This window comes from Mytilus edulis, chromosome 13 (assembly GCF_963676685.1).
Source record: "Mytilus edulis chromosome 13, xbMytEdul2.2, whole genome shotgun sequence".
NCBI lineage: Eukaryota > Metazoa > Mollusca > Bivalvia > Mytilida > Mytilidae > Mytilus > Mytilus edulis.
In genome coordinates this window covers 71,312,426-71,333,312 of record NC_092356.1, presented here as the reverse complement: position 1 = coordinate 71,333,312, position 20,887 = coordinate 71,312,426, and the positions used below count along the sequence as shown (strand labels likewise).

Sequence of the window (20,887 nt, the reverse complement as noted above, 5' to 3'; positions counted from 1 at the left end):
CCCCCCCCCCCTTTTTTTTTCCATCGTTCCAGGAGAAGTGATTTGACATTTTCTTACAATTCATCATTAATAAAATGCTATTTTATTTTCATAAGATGTACTTTGTAACATAATCTGGGACTTTCACATTTTTCTAAAAGTCCAAGTATATATACAGTTATATTTTTTTTGTATTTTTCTTGTTTCAATTACTATATGTACATGTATGAGGTTAAAAATACGTCACCATTTATAAGGATATGAAGATGCTTTACAGATATTAGAATTATGTGCAAAAAGGTAAGCCTGGAAGCGAGGCCAAAAAATATAGATAAAAAATATAGAGGTGATGTTGTTGGTTGTTTAACGTCCAGTAGCAGATATTTGATGCAAGCTTATGACGAATATAATAAAGATCAATTGGTAGGAAAATTAAGTATAAAGTGAAATAGTGTAGTATAGAAATATAGAAACTATGATCTAACCCCCCCCCCCCCCCCCCCCCCCGAAAATAACCCCACTCACACTCGCATTTAAACATTTCCAAAAAAAAATAATTTTGGTTTCATGGTGCCCCCCAGACATCAAGGTTCTGGATCCGCCCCTGCGATGTGTAATCAAGCATGTCGAGTAAGTGAGGAATGATACTTTATGATTAGGAAACAACTGATTATCCGATGGATACATTCTATGGGTAATTAAAGCAAAAAACAACAACAAAATACTTATAACATTTGAAAAAAGTTTAATATATAAACATTCTATTACATCACTACCATTTCATACAAAAAATATCTTTATTTGAATAGAAACACCAAATATGATGGAGTGTAATTTATAACACGAACAACACGACGGGTGCCACATGTCAGGAGCATGATCTGCTTACCCTTCCGGAGCACCTGAGATCATCCCCAGTTTTTGGTGGGGTTCATGTTGCTCAGTCTTAAGTTTTCTTGGTTGTGTCATGTGTTCTATTGTTTGTCTGTTTGTCTTTTTTATTTTTAGCCATGGCGTTGTCAGTTTATTTTCGATTTATGAGTTTTACTGTACCTCTGGTATCTTTCGTCCCCTTTTGAAATAAGTATTATGAAGAAAATCTTTATAAGAATAAAAAAATTAATAGAAACACCAATTGTAATATGAAATAATAAAGATCTTTTTTACATCATCAATATAGAAAATGATAAAATAATAAGTATTCTATAAAAAAAAACCAATATAATTCAAGAGCGGGAGGAATATATATATATACATTCTTTTTTTTTTCTTTTTTTGTAAATTAATGTAGTAATACAAGTGTAAAGAATAGGCTAACAACACATTGATATAAGAATAAGGAGATGTGGTATGATTTTCAATTAGTCAAATATATGACCACATAACGTGAATGTTAGAAACTATAAAGGACTTCAACAATGAGCAAAGCCTCCCCCCCCCCCCCCCCGAAAAAAATGGGAAACAACTCAAACTTGAAAACCAACGGCATCATTTATAATACAAAATATAAACGAAAACAAGTATAACGGACATTAAACATTGTGGTATATGCACACTTTGTGAACCAGAGAACACATGGTAATATGGTTCTTTAATACAAATGTAAGGAGTTGGTATCTCAAACAGGTAATAACAATCCTGTGTTCTGTCAGTTTCTTCTCGGATGATTTTAACTGTTTCTTCCTTAAAATATAAAATTAAAAAAAACTTGAGTTAGAAAATTAGTTCTTTTTTAGCGCCTATGTATATCATCTAATAAAAACTATGATAATTTTGTATTTATTGTTACATTTTTTCGCAATAACATAAGTCTTTTACTTTAGCGTAAATACAAAATTTAATCCTGGTATCTATGATGAGTGTATTTACAACCACTGGGTCGATGCCACTGCTGGTGGAGTTTTAATTTCCCCAAGGGTATAACCGGCCAAGTAGTCAGCACTTCTATGCTGTCATGAATTATCATTGATTTGGTCATATTTATAAGTTAACTGTTTACAAAACACTTGAAAACTTTTGCTATTAAAAATTTCTTTTAACAATAATGTATTCATGTTTTTTTCTTCAAGATAATAAGGAAAGACAGATATAAGCTACGATGACAGCTCATAAAAATTAAAAAAATAATATTCAAGCCTTTAAATAAAGGCAACAGTAGTATACCGCTGTTCAAACTCGTAAATCGATGGACAAAAATCAAAATCGGGGTAACAAACTAAAACTGAGTGAAACCCATTAAATATAAGAGGAGAACAACGACACAACATTAAAATGTAACACACACAGAAACGGACTTAGCATTAGACAAAATCCGACGAGAATAACAATTATAGTAACATCAAAACCAAATACATGAATTTGGGATAGAAAAGTACCGTGACACGTAAAAATTATGAAACATTTCTTGAAAAATACTTAGGTTTATGTAACCTGGACACGTTAGTACAGACGATCTACTTGTAACGTCACTATGGTGTCATAAACCTGTTAAAATTGTTGTACAATGAATTTGACCTTATTTGCCATTTTTATAAATAGTTGTTTGAGCAATAAAACATAAATCAAGCCCGAACCCAAACAGATAGTTAATACAAACATTATTAAAGCTAAGCAAGATAACTTACTCCAGGTTTGACATTTCTATCACATTTGATCATTATCTTTGCTTTCCTTGATTCTTGTGCACAATGGGTTCTATATGGCTCTCCATCTAAATATTCTAATATTAACCAGTCAGCTGAAATAAAAGATATGAGTGGCTTTGAATCACAGTGATTATCGTAACTTTAAGAATTTTAGATTGCAATATATTTTGCTTACCTTATACCAGACTTAAAAAAAAATGCAGTTAAAATCTAGTTATCTGAACTTACTTTAAAATCTACAGTTAACTGCGCTAACTTTAAAAGGCATATAAAATACTTTTATCGGTCAGACATCTAGATATCTTGTCTTAACTAACAACATGAAGTTTGCTATCAATAACTGTAAAAACGTTTTTAATTGTTTTGTGCTTAGTACCATCTAACGATTCAATGCCTTGCCAACTGAATGTTACAGTTAGTTCATATTGTGTTGATACACCCGTTTCTTGGGTTAGGAAGAGAGCTGAGCATTCACAAACATATTTATTTCCGATATCATCTTTTCGTGCCTGTCACAATGATCGAGGAAGCTTCCAATCCAGTGGCTGTTGATGATTGTTAATTGTCATATAGTTTCTTTTTTTTTGTAGATTAAGTCAGGCCATTGTTTTTTTTTTATTACGTGCATGTTGTTATCCTTGAGTATGTTATAGCTTTCTGTATGATTTCCCCCATTGTCACAGGCTGTACAGTGCCCTGTATTTCTTCATATTTCAGCCCTTTAGTCTTTATGGGTCTCATTCACAAGCATACCACACATCTCATATTTTTATATTTATTAATTAAAATAGTTAATTAGCTATTTAACCTACAAGCAAGTTTATCAATGTTTACATATTTTTTTTATGTACAGTGCTGGTAATGTGAGTTCTCCCTATACATAAATGTGTCCACTACCATAAGGATAAATACCACCACAAAAAATATCTAAAATGAAAAAAATCGATCAGCAGAAAAGGACCTCAAAGTTCTTTGAAAACAAGATTGTATAACCCTGTGTGTCTATGTAAGCTTTTAATAAAAACAAAACTTATTAACATTCCGAAATTAGCCTTTTCTTCTGTCCAAGTTATCAAGACTTGTCTTCTCTATGGTCGAGTTGTTGTCTCTTTGACACATTCCCCACTTCCATTTTCAATTGTTGCATATTGCTTATTATGCGGTTTATAGAGTAACTGTTTACATAAGTAACAGGTGCTCTCAAAAACATTTCTGTTTACATATATCTCCACCTAACAGAACGGATTGTTAATTAACTGTAAAAGATCAATCCATTGGGATGTATTGTCTCTTGTTAGAATTTGACTTCCAATTCTTACAATTTTTGAAAGCAGTGTTTTGGCTGATTTCTTATTACTTTTCACATAATTAAAATATTCAATTGATTCATCTGCTAAGTAACCCAATTTACAACTTGAGCTAAAAAAATTCTTTGTAAATAGTGGATAAAGATCCCAGTTGCAATCTTGAGACGTACTTGAACTTTTCTCATATCATTTAGATTTGCAATGACCGAAATTGCTAAAAAATTGAAAACAACACGTTTCATAATTTCATGCGTCCGAAGCGCTTTTCTTGATTTACCTTCATCAGGAACGTAGAGGGATGTACAGATCCAATCCTATATTTATAGTCCATGTATTTTTAAAAGGTTAAATATTATTTGGAGTCATCAATAATATTTAGTTTCCAATAAGTATAAATTTGCGACTTAACTAACTTTTCCCATTATGTCCGCAATGCCATGTTTTAATAAAATTAATAAAGGAAATGTGGAATGTGTCAAAGCGACAACAACCCGACCATAGAGCAGACAACAGCCGAAGTCCTCTAATAGGTCGTCTATGTAGCGAGAAACTCCCGCACCCGTAGGCGTCCTTCAGCTGGCCCCTTAACAAATATCTATACTAGTACAGTGATAATGAACGTCATACTAAACTCCGAATTATACACAAGAAACTAAAATTAAAAATGTACAAATTTCTTTAATTTCAATAAACCAGCTATGGCTATTGTGATATTTTATATAATGTAGTTGTCTGCAGCCGCCAAACAATCAATGCACCAATGGTTCCCGTTATATATCAAAATAAATTGACAGCTTTAACGTGGATTTCAGCTTTAACAGGAAGTAGTCCACACAAAATATATCTGCAATCTACATTAGTATTCAAGGACAAAATTTGTTAAATCAATTGTATTGTATTCAATAGGATATTGTTCAGTATTCTTACCTGTCGGAAATTAAATTTCAAACCATAAGTTAAAATTGGCAATTATAGGTTCTTATTAGAGAAATTGATGTTTCACAGCATACACCATTTTCTATTTAGGCCTGGAATCCTTGGGCAATACATTGCTCTCGTGCTTTCTTTATGATTTCATTTACAGTAATGACTGCAGAGTCTTTATTTGATTTTTTAATTTCTATATAAGAGGTGTTAGGGACAATTGCCATGTTTTAGAATATTTCTGTTTATTTTCCAAAACCTATCGTCAATTTCAATAATAAAAAAAATCCGGTAAATCTTATACCGGGATGACGACTACGGACGCCTCCGGGTGCGGGAATTTCTCGCTACATTGAAGACCTGTTGGTGACCCTCTGCTGTTGTTTTTTATTTGGTCGGGTTGTTGTCTCTTTGACACATTCCCCATTTCCATTCTCAATTTTATTTAGTATACTTTTTGTAGATTTCAATTAATTACCTTCCCTTTTGCTGACGACTACGGCTATGCCAATCATGGTTTGTAAGTCAAGAGTGTTATAACAAGTGATTTGTGAGTCAGTCTAGAGGGTTATAAGAAAGTAATAACTGAGGTTGTTATGTCTGATATATGCCTTTTTTGTGCTTCTTTGTTAAATATTTTTTTGTTTTTATTGTTATTATGACACTTGTGGTACTTGTACGTCTTGTCATTATTGTTTATGATATTCTCGTATTTTTGTCTTCCATTTTTGCTAAATTAATGTGCTTTGTCTATATGGCTTTTGGTGACTAGTGTTACTTCGAAACTTGTTTGTTGCTTGTCTTTCATTTTTGCTATGTGCTTTGTCTATATGCCTTTTATGTTTGTACTTATACATCCCGTCATTGTATTACTGTACTTTGGTAAATTTGTGTATTTTTGTCTTTAATTTTTGCTCATATGATTGTTGTATATGCCATTTTGTGCTTCTTTGTTACATATCTGTAGGGTTATTTAGGGATTAAGATTATAACACACTGTTGACTGCTGTTTTTTTTTAAACATTTTTACCTATTATGTAAGTTTGTTTTGTTCACACATCGTTATCAATAAAATGGAATTTTATGCCATTGTCATACATGTGAGAGGTTTAACTAGCTATAAAACCAAGTTCAATCCACAATTTTTTACATAAGAAAACAGATGTACCAAGTCAGGAATATGACAGTTGTTTGATGTGAGCTTTTGATTTTGCCTTTTGATTAGGGACATTCCGTTTTGTATTTTGCTCGGAGTTCAATATTTTTGTGATTTAATTTTTGTAGTCAGTCTAGAGGGTTATAAGAAGAGACAAGTGCATCATCATCCGCACAGGTATTGTCACAGGTATTTGCACAACAGTTGAGGTTTCCGACTCTGCCGATGATGTACCAAAAATATTAAGCAGTGGATTAATGTAAATCTTGTATAAGTTAGTTTAATACATCTATTAGTACTGGAAGTTTAAGGATTTTGATTCCTCTTCCAAATTCCTTAATTAATAGTTCGCAGTTCAGTGGCGAAGAGTCCTCGGTGAAGCTTTTTTTAAGTGGATTTTGAGAATTTAGAAATATAGAATTTTCTTTTCCTTTATTTTTTTTCTATTATTTTTGAGTAAATAATTAAATATACCACTCTTTATCTTTCGGCATTTGTTTTATTCCCCTTTATTGTGTAGACCGGAAATAAAATTCCAATTTTCAGTAAATCTGGTCTATAACCGAATTTTAAGCAAATATCTACCAATTGTTAGCAGTATAATAGTAGATATTCGATACCATGAATAATATTTTCTAGTAGTTTTCAGCCTTATATATTCAGTTGTGAAACATACTTTTATTTCTTCAATTGAAACGTCCTGGTGATTATACTTATCCATGCAAACCTGGATAATATGAGCATTCCTCTTCAACAGATTTTTTCAAAGTATTCAGTGTCAAAAGTAGTATTGCTAGATATTAGGGCAAGATCTCGAAGATGTTTATACCAACCCGTCATTATGTTCTCTTTAGATTGGCAGCTCTTTTTCGACAGTCAATTCTTCAATAAAACATGTTTTCTCCTTTGATTTTTTAAAAGGCTGTAAAAAGTTTTGAGTTTATTTGTCTTGCACCCTCGATTTTCTGACATTCTTGGATTCAATGGAGTGCACTTTCTATTCTGTATTGTTATCAAGTGAATCGGGATACAAACAAACCATTCAAGAGAGTAAGGGTTATGATGATCAGATGGTCGACCATTTTGTTTCCATTTCATATTTATTTCCTGATGATGCCTGAACAATGTTCTCTGTCATGATTTGTTGTGTCTGTTCCTTTTTTGGGGACAACTGTTAGTGTAGCTTTAATTATTGTTTGATTGAAAGTCACGAATGCCGAATCAAGTTCAAATATGTTCATTGGGTGGGTCTCTTTTAATAAGGTATTACCATCCTCGATTTCTGCAGTTTTATGTCTTTTTTTAATTTAGTTAAATGTGAGTTAATGACTGAGAGAGTTATTTTGAAGTGTTACTTATTTGAATTTAGGTAAAACTGGAAAATTATCTCGTACGTTTGTGATAGTGTCAGCTTTTCAGTGTTAAGGAGGTTCGCTACTCAGTTTCAAATTAACAAGACTTTCTTAACACTGATATATATTGATAGGGAAATAATGACGACACTAATAGATAAAAAAAAAAAACATAAATGTCATGTGCTTGTTTTCAAGATATTAGCCATTCAAATTTTGACTGAAAAAATATTCTATCTTGATCTTTCATAACTTTATCATTGACAAGTTGAAGTTTTCAAATACCTTTAAAAATAACAAAGATTTTACAAGACTTTAACAGATGGCTTATAAATATACCTGTAAAAGAGGGCCGAAAGATATCAGAGTAACAGTCAAATTCAAAAATCGAAAACAAACTGACAACGCCATGGCTTATTAAAAATAATAAAGACAACAGTAGTATACCGTTGTTCGGAATTCATAAATCGACTGAGAAAAAAACCAAATCCGGGCTACAAACTTAAACTGAGGAAAACACAACAATCATATAGGAGAGAAACAACATTAAAATGTAACACACACAGAAACGAACAATAATATAACAATGGCCATTTTCCTGTCTTGGTACAGGACATTTTAAGAAAAAAACAATGGTGGGTTAAACCTGGTTTTGTGGCAAACCAAACCTCCCGCTGTTATGGCAATGTTAAATATAACATTTAAATGAAAACATTACATGACAAAACTACAATACAAATAAATAGGAGAACATATAGGACAGACACACAAATAATAGCTAACAAAAGGTATCAGGTTTAAATTTAATATGCCAGACGCACGTTTTGTCCAAACAAGACTAACCAGTGACGCTTAAAGAACAAATTTGAAAGGCGTTGAGGACCAAAAGTTCCATAAAGTTTTGCCCCATAGGACAAGGGTAAAAAGACTTAGAGACAAATAATAGTACACAAGAAACTACATAAAAAACTATAGACTGATCAACACGAACCCAACCATAAACTGGGGGTGATATTAGGTGTTCCGGAAGGGTAATCAGATCCTGTTCCACATGTGGCACCCGTCGTGTTGTTCATGTTATTTCCAAACACGGTAAAGGGAAGGGTATTGTAGTTACGTCGTCAGAAACATATCTGATATAATCTGTGAAAAGGGTATTCCATAACGGTATACCAACTCATAATGGCGTCCGTTAAAGATTTGTAAAAATTAATGGGGATCAGTGGGCAAACTTGTTTAAAGCATTCAAATGAATAAATCCAGAAGATTCCGAAAATCGGACAAAATATCCAAAACTTCACAAGTGAACATCCTTAAGTATACAACCTCTAAATTTTTCTTGAAAGAGTATATAATCTGTGGCTGAAGATGTGTTGCCACTTGCATTGTATGTGTACATATTATATTAATTTATGAGGTTGACAGATTGTAAGTATATCCTATGTTCTCTTATCATGAATATTTGATGTTCTACTTTGTCAAGACTTTATTTATGAAGAGGTAGAGAGAAAAAAAAAGTAAAGAGAAGGGAAATTGAATTTCTGAATTGACACTTATTTTGAATAGCGGTTTAGTGTAGGATTGCTGTCTTATTCATATAGTGCGATAATTCCTATATGTAGTATTCCATACTTCCTTCTATAGGCTGGGAATTATTGTAACTGAAAATGACCCAATTTCTAGGATCTCAGTAAACTATTTTTTATATTTAGTATAACATACTTCCTTCTATAAGCTGGGAGTTATTGTAATAACCAATGATCCAATGTCTATGATATTTATCTTTTAGTACAACTCCAACATTTTCACCAAACTTTTTTTGTGGATCAGCATTCACACATATTCCAATATCATAACTGTACACATTTTCTTTGTTGTCTTTTGTCTGAAATCTGAATGAATAAGATTTAAAGAAATCATAGTTGTGTGGTAATCACACGGTTCATTAAAATGACGAAAACGAAAACTTAATAATTATTTACAGGAAATTGATCCCAGTTTAAAATTTGACATTCAGATAAACACAATGAAGAAGTTATTGGAATGTTCATAAGCGGTAATACGAAATTATTTCGCTTGCAATGGAAAATTATCGCTAGAAATTAAAGACGCACGTGGCATTGCTACTGATATTGACATGGAATTGACAACTTCGTCATAGGTAAAATAGCAATAACCATATTATCATTGGTCATCTCAACTCGGTTGCTTTTCTCGCTTTCACCGTACCGACTCAAGCGAGAAAACTAATCTCGTTGAGATAATAAACGATAATCTATAAATATTGAGTTCTTGTCTTCCAGTTCACTGATTCGCTGATATTTTCCCGTATGCAGTGACGTTAACTTCATAACCACTCGTTAGAACTTCGACCATCACAAAGCGCAAGTGCAAAAGGGGGGGGGGGACGTGATAAAAGATTTTGAACAAACGTGGACTGAAGGGTAACTAGTAATAACTGACTATGAAAGAACTAATATAAAAGAACAAATCATTTAACAACATTTCAGGAAAAGTTAGAGTAACAAATGCAACAAATGACATTGCGTTAAAAAATAACAACAAATATCATGGGTCTATCACTTCACTTATTTATAACGGGTTCTACGTCCTCTGCCTGAATTGATTATCAATGTCACTATCCAGTAACTCGAATGTTAATTAGCTCCATATCTACAATCACTGAATGAAATATTATTTGACGATAATACGAAAAATAGTTGTAGTAAATATAACAAAAACTTGCATACTGAAAGAGGAACAAAATATACTAGAGGGACAGTCAAACTCATAAATCAAAAATAAATGACAACGCCATGGCTAAAAATGATAAAGACAAATAGACAAACAATAGTACACAGGACACAACATATAAAACCAAAGAATAAACAACATGTTATAATAAATTCGGTAAATAGAAACATATCCGATATCATCTGTGAAAAGGTTATTCCATAACGGTTAACCAACTCGTAACGGCGTCCGTAAAATTTACGAAGGGATGATTTCAACGTCACCATTTGGAACTCTTGATTTGATAGTTTCTTTGTGAGCAGCAACCCTCTATCAAGAAAATCATGATAGAAAATACAAGCACGGGAATATCGTATCAATTGGGAGATATATACACCGTATGCAGGTGCTACTGGAATGTTGCTATTCAGAAATGGAAACTTCACAATAGGAAAGCTGAAATCATCTCTTTTGTCGTAAAGTTTTGTTTTCAATCGACCCTCATTATCAATTTCTAGATGTAAGTCAAGATATGAGGCCGACTTAACTGTATCTGTAGTATCCTTTATCTCTAGTTCGATTGAATAGATGCGTTCAACATATTCACCAAATTTTTAATTATTTAGTGAGAGAACATCTTCTATATAGCGGAAAGTAAAGTTAAAGGATATTGCTAACTTCTTATCTTTCTTCTTTAGAATTTCATGTATGAACTCAGCCTCATAATAATAAAAATCTTAGAGGGTCGGTTGAAAACAAAACTTTACTACAAAGAGATGATTTCAACTTCCCAATTGAATCCTTTTCATTTTTAAACCAAGAGTTCCAAATGGTGTAGTTGAAATCATTACTTCATAATTTAACAGACGCCATCATGAGTTTGTTGACCGTTATGGAATATCCGTAATACATATGATATCGAATATTTTCTTTATGCCGTTAATACAGTCCCGTTGCATTTCCACGAATGTGACCTAACGAATTAAAATATTTACTAGCTTTGTAATAATAAGAGCAACACGACAGGTGCAGCACGTGGTGTAGGATTAGCCTACCCTTCCGAAGCACCCGAATTCGCTGCCAGTTTTTGATAGGGTTCGTGTTGTTGTTGTATCCCTATTTGTGACACTTTATTCACGCGTCATTGTCAATATAATGAAATTTGATGCGACTATCGTACAAGTAAGAGGTTTAGCGCAAAAAAAACAGGTTCAATCAACCGTTTTCTACATTTAAAAATGCCTGTATCAAGTAAGGAATGTGGCAGTGTTGTCCATTCGTTTGGTGTGTTTTATCATTTGATTTTGTCATTTGATAAGGGACTTTCCGTTTTGAATTTTCCTCGGAGTTCAGTGTTTTTTGTGATTTTACTTTTTAGTATATATGTATGCATCGGTTCAATAATTTCGATAACATTAACATTTAAAGAAACTCGTTTCATATGACTTTGGCTATTTATACCGTTTGTACAGGTAAAGCTTGGTCTATATCCTGTTCAGTACATCTACAATTAAAGTTTTATTAGCTCGAATGATATACAAAATATTTCATTGACACGTTTCAAAAGAAATTTTAGTTTCCACATTTTTCAAAATTTGTGTAAATAGTGATAGAAATAATTACGAATTTGTATACAAGATGAAATACTTTAAATAAAGAATGTCAATACATATAGCAAATTTAACGACCTGTCAAAAGTTCACTATAAAATTAACTCTTTGTGCAGACAAAATGGTGCAACCTAGAAATGCTCGAGGGCTAGTTAGCTACAGGTACTTGTTTCCTGCGATGGTAAAGGCCCTTCAGTCATTTTCAACAACGTCATTCAGGTCAAATAGTAAAAAAATGTATACATACACTTTTCCAAGCAATGGTTGTAGCCTCTTGTGCATCTCATATTGTGACGTTTTATGGTTTGTAAATGTACATAATGGAGCTGGCTTTTGTCCGAAAACTCTTGTTGATATGTAGATGAGAAGAATGACGAAAGCAGAATTTTGAGTTTGTAGATATTTCATACTTTCTAAGGATAAGAAGATGTAGTATAATTGCCTTTGATATAACTCTCCACGAGAGACAAAAATGACACAGAAATCAACAACTATTTAGTCTGTAGTGTATCCGGGTCCAGCATGTGACACGATGACCGTATATATTTATATATTTTGGTCCCCTTCCGTTTAAGAGCGAACAACAAAAATAAAGAGAGTTGGATCCGACTATTCAATTTTTGGGACTTTATGTTGCGACTGTCTTCTTCTCAAATAATAAAACCAGGTTTAACCCACCATTTTCTCTCCAAAAAAAATCCTGTACCAAGTCAGGAATATGACAGTTGTTTTCCATTCGTATCGTTGGTTCATATAGTCTAACATTTGAATTTGTCAGATTTTATGGACTTTCCCTCTTTTGAATTTTGAATCGAGTTCGATATTTTTCATATACTTCTAACAAGAACAAGCAAATATAAAAAAGGTTAACAATTTTGTACGTGAGACGTGCGTTACGTTAACACTAGACTTATCATTAGCGCTCGAATCAAAACATTATGCTTGTCAAATTCATTAGAAGTTGTAAAGTATTGAAAACCAAAAATTAGAAAAAGTAGTAACACAATTTGCCAAGGTCATCTTAATTTAATACGCCAGACGCGCGTTTCCTCTACATAAGACTCATCAGTGACGCTCATATCACATAGTGTACAACAAAAATGAGTATTTCGAATGATTTTAAAAGTTTTTAACAGTAAGATGACGTATCGATGATATGTCATTTCGGGATAGGAGTGCTAACTATTTGGGTGGTTGTATCCTCGGGGTCATTTCGTAATTAAAGCTGATAGAACATATGGTAATGTTTAGTACGGTCGTAGAAATCAGATGTGAACAGATGACAAAAGACAACGGTTCAGTAACAAAGTGTCATTCAGGAGAATTTTAAAAGTTTTTACCATAAGTATAATGACGACAGTTGTAAGATAATACACCATATATCAACAAGACAACCACATTGGGTTGTCTTATAATGACAATAACAACATTGACAAAACACACAATACTTTCAGAAGGGTTTAGAATTGTATATAATCCATGCTAACTGAATATATTCTACAAAGACAGTGTAGTTTGTTTTTGAAACATAAAAGCTATAGAAAAGTTTATTATATTGTATGGTAATCTTTTTATAAATTTCCTGTTTACAAAACTTTGAATATTTTGATAAAATAAAGATTTTCTTATCCCAGGAATAGCTTACCTTGGCCGTATATGGCATTTTTGTTGGAATTTCGGGTCCTCAATAATTTTCAGCCTTGTACTTGTTTTGTTTTACAACTATTTTGTCCTGTGCGTCACTGGTGAGTCTTATGTCGACGAAACAGGCATCTGGTGTATTAGTATAATCCTGGTACCTTTAATAACTATTATGGTGTTGATGATGGAAATTTTTTAACCATCTTGACTGGCTATACAACTCTTGCACGGTCATATCACGAAACGATCAACTTCACATAGTAAATATCCTGGTTCTCGGTACTAAGTTCCAGGTATTAGCTAATAGCTATACTTTCTCACGTTATATTGGTATATGTGTAACATACTGAATATTGCGATCGAGAACCAGTCTGCATAGTAAAGAACCATAGATGTTTAACTGATCTGCCTACATTGAGTTCTCTGTGTTCTTAACGTTAGTTAAAAAACAAAAACAAAAAACAAACAAACGTCGGAACGAATGATTGTTTATAATACAACATATGATCAAGGACATTCATCTGAAAAAAGTTTTGGATTGTAAATTTCTAAGAAATCCGCTAAATAAAAATATTTTCCAAAAGTTTAAGCTAGTAGTGATAATATCTCAAAGGTCATGCGGGAATGATAAAATAGAAAAGTCAAATAACTGCAAATAAGCATATAACTATTGGTGATCATCTCAATGATTCAAAAATAATCTATGGAGATGGCATCTTGTTCAACACGCATGAAAATATTAGACAAGCATAAACTACGGGTGTAGTCGATACGGGTTTGAATAGTCTATGGTTAGCAATGTCCATGATAATTGCAGATTTTACATTTCCGGAAATAATTTCCTTGAAAGAGGGTTGCATCTTACAAGAAAGCGTTAAAACCAATATTTCTAGCGTTGAAGTCAAATTTTACAGAGGCCATCACGGGAAAATGGCAATTGTTATCTTATAGTTCGTTTCTGTGTGTTGCATTGTTGATTTTTTTTGGTACTTTTGTGTATCTGTTCTTTCGTTGTTATCCCCTGATATTTGATGTGTTTCCCTCAGTTTTAGTTTGAAATCCAGATTTGTTTTCTCTCAGTCGATGACTTTCGATCAGTGGTATGCTACAGTACTGTTGACTTTATCAATTACATCGCCTTCACGACAGATGTCACATGTGTGACTGGATCTGTTTACCCATCAGAAAAACTTTTTATCTCCAGCGGTATTTGGTGGGGTTCAAGATGCTCAATCTTTAGTTTTCTAAGATTTATAATTTATCCGTCCATTATTTTAAGATGTCTTATAAAATTGAGAATGAAAATGGGGAATGTGTCAAAGAGACAATAACCCGACCATAGAACAGACAACAGCAGAAGGTAACCAAAAGGTCTTCAATGCAGCTAGAAACTCCCGCACCGGAGGCACCCTTCAGCTGGCACCTTATCACTGAATATGACTTCTCAATGAACAATAACAAAAGTAGGACGATGGTGTAATTAAGGGGATAGGAGTTGCTGACGCTTGCACAACACCTAAGTTCGTCTCGTGTTTTGGTGTAGTTTTTATTGATAAATATTGTTTTCGTGTGCAGAGTTTTATGAATGATATCAGGATTTACGTCGCAATTATCTTGGCCATTATGTTGTCTCTTTTCATCGAAGAAGATTTTGAGTTTTTTCTCCCATTTATCACATTGTACGTTGACTCTACTTGGTTTGCACACTGGTGTTAAAAAGTATTGTAACGAGTAGATAAGTTGATTCCTTCCGTAACATATTCAGTATGCCAACGTAATATGCAAATGTTGAACCAGTCAAATAACGCTCGGGTACCACTCTACATGTAGATATGATATTATTGATTATCATATACTTAGACTAAATAACATATGATTTTTACTGTATGATAATAGCATTAAATTAATGTAAATTCCATATTTTTTCGAATTGGTGCTTAGCGGGCTGATATGAAAAGTTTATCACATGCTTCGATTGTTATCACATTCCTTTCCGTAACGTTATCGCATGGCATTCCGGTGATGCTCGGCAAATTCCGGAAAATACACCTCAATGCTACGTTTTCTATGAAAAACGTTACAAAGTAGTGTACAAAACAATTATTTGGATACTGGAAAGTATATTGTGTAAAATAATAAAAAAAAACAAAAAAACAAAAAAAAATAACAAACAAATTATTAAATAAATGCATTTTTAAAAGTTTCAAACATAATTTAGACAGTTACTTTAAAAGAGTTGACTTTTCCAAACAGTGTTCATGTACGTTTTTTTTCGATTCTTCCATATTAAAATATGTTTCTTCTCTGTTGAGGCATGTGATAGAAAGATTTCATCTCGAATGTACTAAGTTTGGGGTCCTACGTCCGTGATCAATATATAAATCTGTTATTTTTCTCCATTGTTGAAGTATATGATAAAAAGATCATAACATGTCATTTTTCATATCGCATGTATTATCAGCCCTCTGTCAATATCAGCCCTCGAGCCATGCGGCTCTTGGGCTGATATTGAACCTAGGGCTGATAATACATGCAATATGAAAAATGCCATGTAATAATCTGATATTATCGCTATTTTGTGCATTTTTCCTTTGATCTTTTTTGGTGATAATTATCATATCATGCTACTCGCTTGAGGTGGAAAATTATCGCTAGAACCTAAGCATGCACGTGGCGTTGCTAACGAAATTTTCATGAATTTAACAAGAAATTGACAACGTCGTCATAGGTAAAATAGCGATAAAAAGATTATCATTGTTCATCTCAGCTTGATTGCATTTCTCGCATTTGCCGTCCCGGCTCAAGCGAGAAAATCAATCTCGTTGAGATGATCACCGATAATCTACAATTATTTTTGAAACAGCTATCCACAAAAACACAAAAGGATTTGACCATGCACCATGCGGCTGTCAATAATAAGCAAAGAAAAATACAGTTATTATCTTTATTAATGCAAAACAATCCTAATTAAGCATAAAAAAAATATATTTAAGATAAGAAAAAAGAAAAAAAATCCAACAAATTAATCAAGTTGCAAATGGGTATGAACATCCCCTTTTAGAAGTTGTTTTGATTGTTTTTTAAAGGACTTTACTGTTTAAAAAGTAAAATCACAAAAATATTGAACTCCGAGGAAAATTAAAAACGAAAAGTCCTACCTCAGGATTAGATTACCTTAGCTGTATTTGGCAAAACTTTTAGGAATTTTCGGTCCTCAATGCCCTTCAACTTCGTACTTTACTGCCTTTTAAACATTTTTGATTCGAGCGTCACTGATGAGTCTTTTGTAGACGAAACTCGCGTCTGGCGTATATATAAAATTTGAATCCATGTATCTATAATGAGTTTATTTCCCTAATCAAATGCCAGAATCAAATGATAAAACACACCAAACGAATAGACAACAACTGTCATATTTATGACTTGGTACAGGCATTTTTAAAAGTAGAAAATGGTGGATTGAACATGGTTTTAAAGCGCTAAACCTCTCACTTGTATGACAGTTGCATCACATTCCGTTTTATTTACAACAATGCGAGGACACTTGAATGTCACTCGGTATTGACTGTTTTATAAAATGTAAAGGCTTCTTAATCAGTCAAAACCAAGATATATTACAACAGTTACGTCCTTTACCAAAAGTGAAATAACAAAAATCCAAGATCCAGGGAAAATTCAAAACAGAAGGTCCTTTTTGATTTATTATTTTTTTAGACGAAATGTATCCGTCCAGACGTGAAAGACGCCGAGTTAAGAGTAAGCCATATTGATAAAAAATTTGAAATACTCTTGTTTCATTGATTGAAAAAATGCTTTTTCCTATAAAAAAGGAAATGTATGACAAATGATGAAACCGATATCCTCGTAATATTACAACAGTAACATCCTTTACAAGAAGTAAAATAACAAAAATCCAAACTCTAAGGGAAATTTAAAACGGAAAGTCTCTTATCATTTATCATTTTTGAGATGAAATGGATCTGTCCAAACGTAAAAGACGCCATGTTAAGAGTAAAAGATATTGATACAAAATTGTGAATTTTCTTCTTTCATAGATTAAAAAAGCTCGTTTATTTGCATATAAAAACGGGAAATGTATCACAAATGATAAAACCGACAACCTCGTCTTTCTAGTGCAGGATTGACCATGTTTCTTGAACGTTAGGGGCATCGGCACTTCCATTCTAATGTTGAGCGAGTGGTTGGAAAATAATACTGTACAATTTATTCGGCAAACCAAATTCTCACAATTGACAATCGGCATTGCTGTCATTAGGGAATTGTGATTAAGAACTTACAAAACAAAAACTATTTCTAGTTTATCCTCCACAATGACGATCGCTAAGACGCTTGATGAACTTAAATAGTGCAGGGATACAGGTGAACCCCTCTATCTAGTAAATGACGTCACAAAGGCTCGCCTGATAGACGAGTTTTTTTCCGGTGACGGATGTACTCGATAGTGGTCTATTGCTTCGGGAGTTTCCACACATATATTTACCTTCAACGTGAGCTGGGTAAACGTATTGTCCCCCCTTGGAAAATGTAAAAAATTGTAAAAAATAGTGATGATTATAAAAAAGAAGATGGGGTATGATTGCCAATGAGACAACTTTCCATAAAAGACCAAATGACACAGACATTAACAATTGTTAAGTCTTTTATTGATATAATGTAACTTCTAACAGACAATAACAACTCCAGTAAGGTTTAATTCTTATACATATTGTTAAAAACAGTCATAAAAATATGAACTAGACAGCAATTGCTTTTGATTCATTACACCATATATGTTTGCATGAGGAACTATTTTTCATTGATTTATAAATCGGTAAAGGAAATAATTCAATTCAAGCTTAAAAAGATCTGAAAGCGTGTATTTACCCTAAGTAGATAAAATTTAAGTACCGGTAATGAGGTCAACTTAAGCATGTCAATACAGTATTTTTAAAAAGCGGAAGATTTTTATGTAGATACAACTTTCGGGCAAGGAAGTAATAAAGTCAGACATCTTTAAATTTTAAAATGGCGTTTGCAAGTTCAATACAAAAAGGACAGATTCCAGTTGGGTGTCAGTTATGTGAAGATGGAAATAAGATTCATTGGAAATGTATTACATGTGAATCGCTCATGTGTGACAAGTGTAAGGATGGAGTACATATGTGGATTGCTAAAGACCATATAATAAAGGACATAGGAAAACAGGCGGAAACAATTATATTTAGTTATTTCAAGTGTAACAAACATTTAGAACAGGCTTGCTGTCTATTTTGTAAAACTTGTAATCAGCTTATCTGTCCAATGTGTATCATTAAAGTTCATAATGGACATGAGTTAATTGAAGAAGAAGACTTTAATAAAGACAAAGTAGAGTTGAAGCCAAAACAGAAAAGTGTAAAGATAGAAATATTCAAAAGTTAGACAAAATATCTTAAACAAATTCACCTCATAGCAGTATGTTCTGATGGTTCTAAATGGATGGGGGATAATGCAAGATCAAAGTTACAACATGTCGAACTTCAGAAGAGTAGAACTGAAATAATAACAAGTTTAAACACTAAGATTTATGGAATAGCAACTCATTCAAATAACATTCTTGTTAAAACAAAAGGTGAGACTAAATTAAAACTAGTTAACGCCATGACAGGGGAAATAACAGATTCCATTAATGATATAAACCCTTTGAAACCAATCAGTATCTATGTGACCAGTGATCACAGAGTCTTCATAGGAGCCTGGTCTGGCGGTAAGACATTTCCTGCCTCAGGAAGACGTGTAGTGGTGGTAATGGATCAGGAAGGAAAACAACTACAGGAATATGAAAATGACAAACATAACAAACGGCTATTCACCTACCCTAGATGTATATCAATTACCAGTAATGGTAATATCTGTGTAGTAGATCATTTAGATATTGATCACAGAGGTAGAGTGATAGTGTTATCACCAGGAGGAGACATTTTAGGGATTTACATTGGTCACCCTGATGTCAACACTGAGAAGAAACCATTTAAACCTGTAGGAATACGAACAACACCATCAGATAATATCGTTGTTACTGATGTGGACAATCATTTATTACATATACTGAGTGACCAAGGACAAGTTATTACCTACTACAATCTCCATGACATAGGGATCTTAGGTCCACACGCCCTTGCTCTGTCTACATCAGGAACTATCTATGTAGGATGTGTTAGTGCAGACAGAAGTCCAGACACTGCAAAGGCAAAACTTTATGAGTTGAAATATTCTGGATTCTAGTGATATTCCTTGCGGTCATAATGGATTATCTAAGTTTTGGATCTGTTCATAGTGAAAAACAAAGTGAAAGACCACACTGTATGATTTGGAATATTCTGAATTCCAATGATTTCAATTTTAGTTATATCAAACTTCCTAGTATATTGGATTGGTTTAAAGTGAAGAACAAAGTGAAAACACAAAACTTAATGAGTTGAACTTAAATTGAAAGTTCACAATTGGAAAGCTGCAATTATGGGAGAGGACATCGTATGTTTAACGAAAGTAAAGTTTTAAATAATACATTTCAGTCAGGGAATGTTAATTTTAAATGAATTTGGATTCATTTTGTAATTTCCTCTAGTCATATTGCTCAACCTTCACATTTTTGTCATTAATTGGGTTTTGAGTATTCCTGATGAAGTTAAATCAGTCAGGATTCTACTTAGTCAAACTTATCTCCCCATTACGCCAACTAATGTCTATAACCGTAAAAATTGAAGCCATTGTGAGGATGACGCGCTGTCAATTTAGGTCTTGAAAACCAATAAATTTATCTACATAGTATTATTATGATCCTTATATGCCAGTTTTATTTTAAAAGACAAAGATTCTACTAGCTATTGAGCATCATTTAATGTACTTTTATGCATTTGATCAATCAAAACTATCGATTGTCAAGGGTGATTTTCAAGGTCAAATATATTCAAACTAATCAGTTAAATATTTCAATGAAGGGCAGAATAAAAAAAGTAGACCAAGTAAAAGAGGGACGAAAGATACCACAGGGACAGTAAAACTCATAAATCTAAAATAAACTGACAACGCCATGGCTAAAAATGAAAAAGACAAACAGACAAACAATAGTACACATGACACAACATAGCAAACTAAAAAATAAACAACACAAACCTCACCAAAAACTAGGGGTGATCTCAGGTGCTCCGGAAGGGTAAGCAGATCCTGCTCCACATGTGGCACCCGTCGTGTTGCTAATGTGATAACAAATTCGGTAAATAGTCTAATTCGGTAGGTCACATTCATGAAAGGGAAGGGTATTGTAGTTACGACGTAAGGAACATATCCTAGTAATCATTTTTTTATATAAATAAGGCCGTTAGTTTTCTCGTTTGATTGTTTTACATTGTCTTACCGGGGCCTTTTATAGCTGACTATGCGGTATGGGCTTTGCTCATTGTTGAAGGCCGTACGGTGACCTATAGTTGTTAATGTCTGTGTCATTTTGGTCTCTTGTGGATAGTTGTCTCATTGGCAATCATACCACATCTTCTTTTTT

At 33.1% G+C, this 20,887-nt stretch overlaps 2 protein-coding genes across 3 annotated transcripts; one reads left to right on the top strand and one right to left on the bottom strand.

The window, feature by feature from the left end:
• Positions 1-704: 704 nt before the first annotated feature.
• Positions 705-12,269, bottom strand: LOC139501608 (cation-dependent mannose-6-phosphate receptor-like). Of its 2 annotated transcripts, XR_011658617.1 has the most exons (5): positions 11,954-12,269; positions 9,086-9,255; positions 3,437-3,551; positions 2,604-2,716; positions 705-1,662 (listed from the first exon to the last, which is right to left on the bottom strand). XR_011658617.1 is itself a non-coding variant. In XM_071290728.1 (4 exons), exons 1-4 carry the CDS (start codon positions 12,112-12,114, stop codon positions 1,468-1,470), a joined length of 639 nt encoding a protein of 212 aa, XP_071146829.1. In that variant the 5' UTR covers positions 12,115-12,269; the 3' UTR covers positions 705-1,467. The 2 variants fall into 2 exon arrangements, 1 of the variants encoding a protein (XP_071146829.1); XM_071290728.1 differs by lacking the exon at positions 3,437-3,551.
• Positions 12,270-18,825: 6,556 nt separating this feature from the next.
• LOC139500537 (tripartite motif-containing protein 3-like) lies at positions 18,826-19,611 on the top strand. The gene has a single exon (XM_071289285.1). It carries the CDS (start codon positions 18,826-18,828, stop codon positions 19,609-19,611), a length of 786 nt encoding a protein of 261 aa, XP_071145386.1.
• Positions 19,612-20,887: the final 1,276 nt, after the last annotated feature.

Coding starts and splice junctions, on each gene's coding strand:
- LOC139500537 (XM_071289285.1), top strand. CDS start 18,826: ATGGGGGATAATGCAAGATCAAAGTTACAACATGTCGAACTTCAGAAG.
- LOC139501608 (XM_071290728.1), bottom strand. CDS start 12,114: ATGAAATATCTACAAACTCAAAATTCTGCTTTCGTCATTCTTCTCATC. Junction 9,256..11,953: donor CAACCATTGCTTGGAAAAGT/GTATGTATACAT, acceptor TTATTCATTCAG/ATTTCAGACAAAAGACAACA. Junction 1,663..2,603: donor ATAGAAATGTCAAACCTGGA/GTAAGTTATCTT, acceptor TTATATTTTAAG/GAAGAAACAGTTAAAATCAT.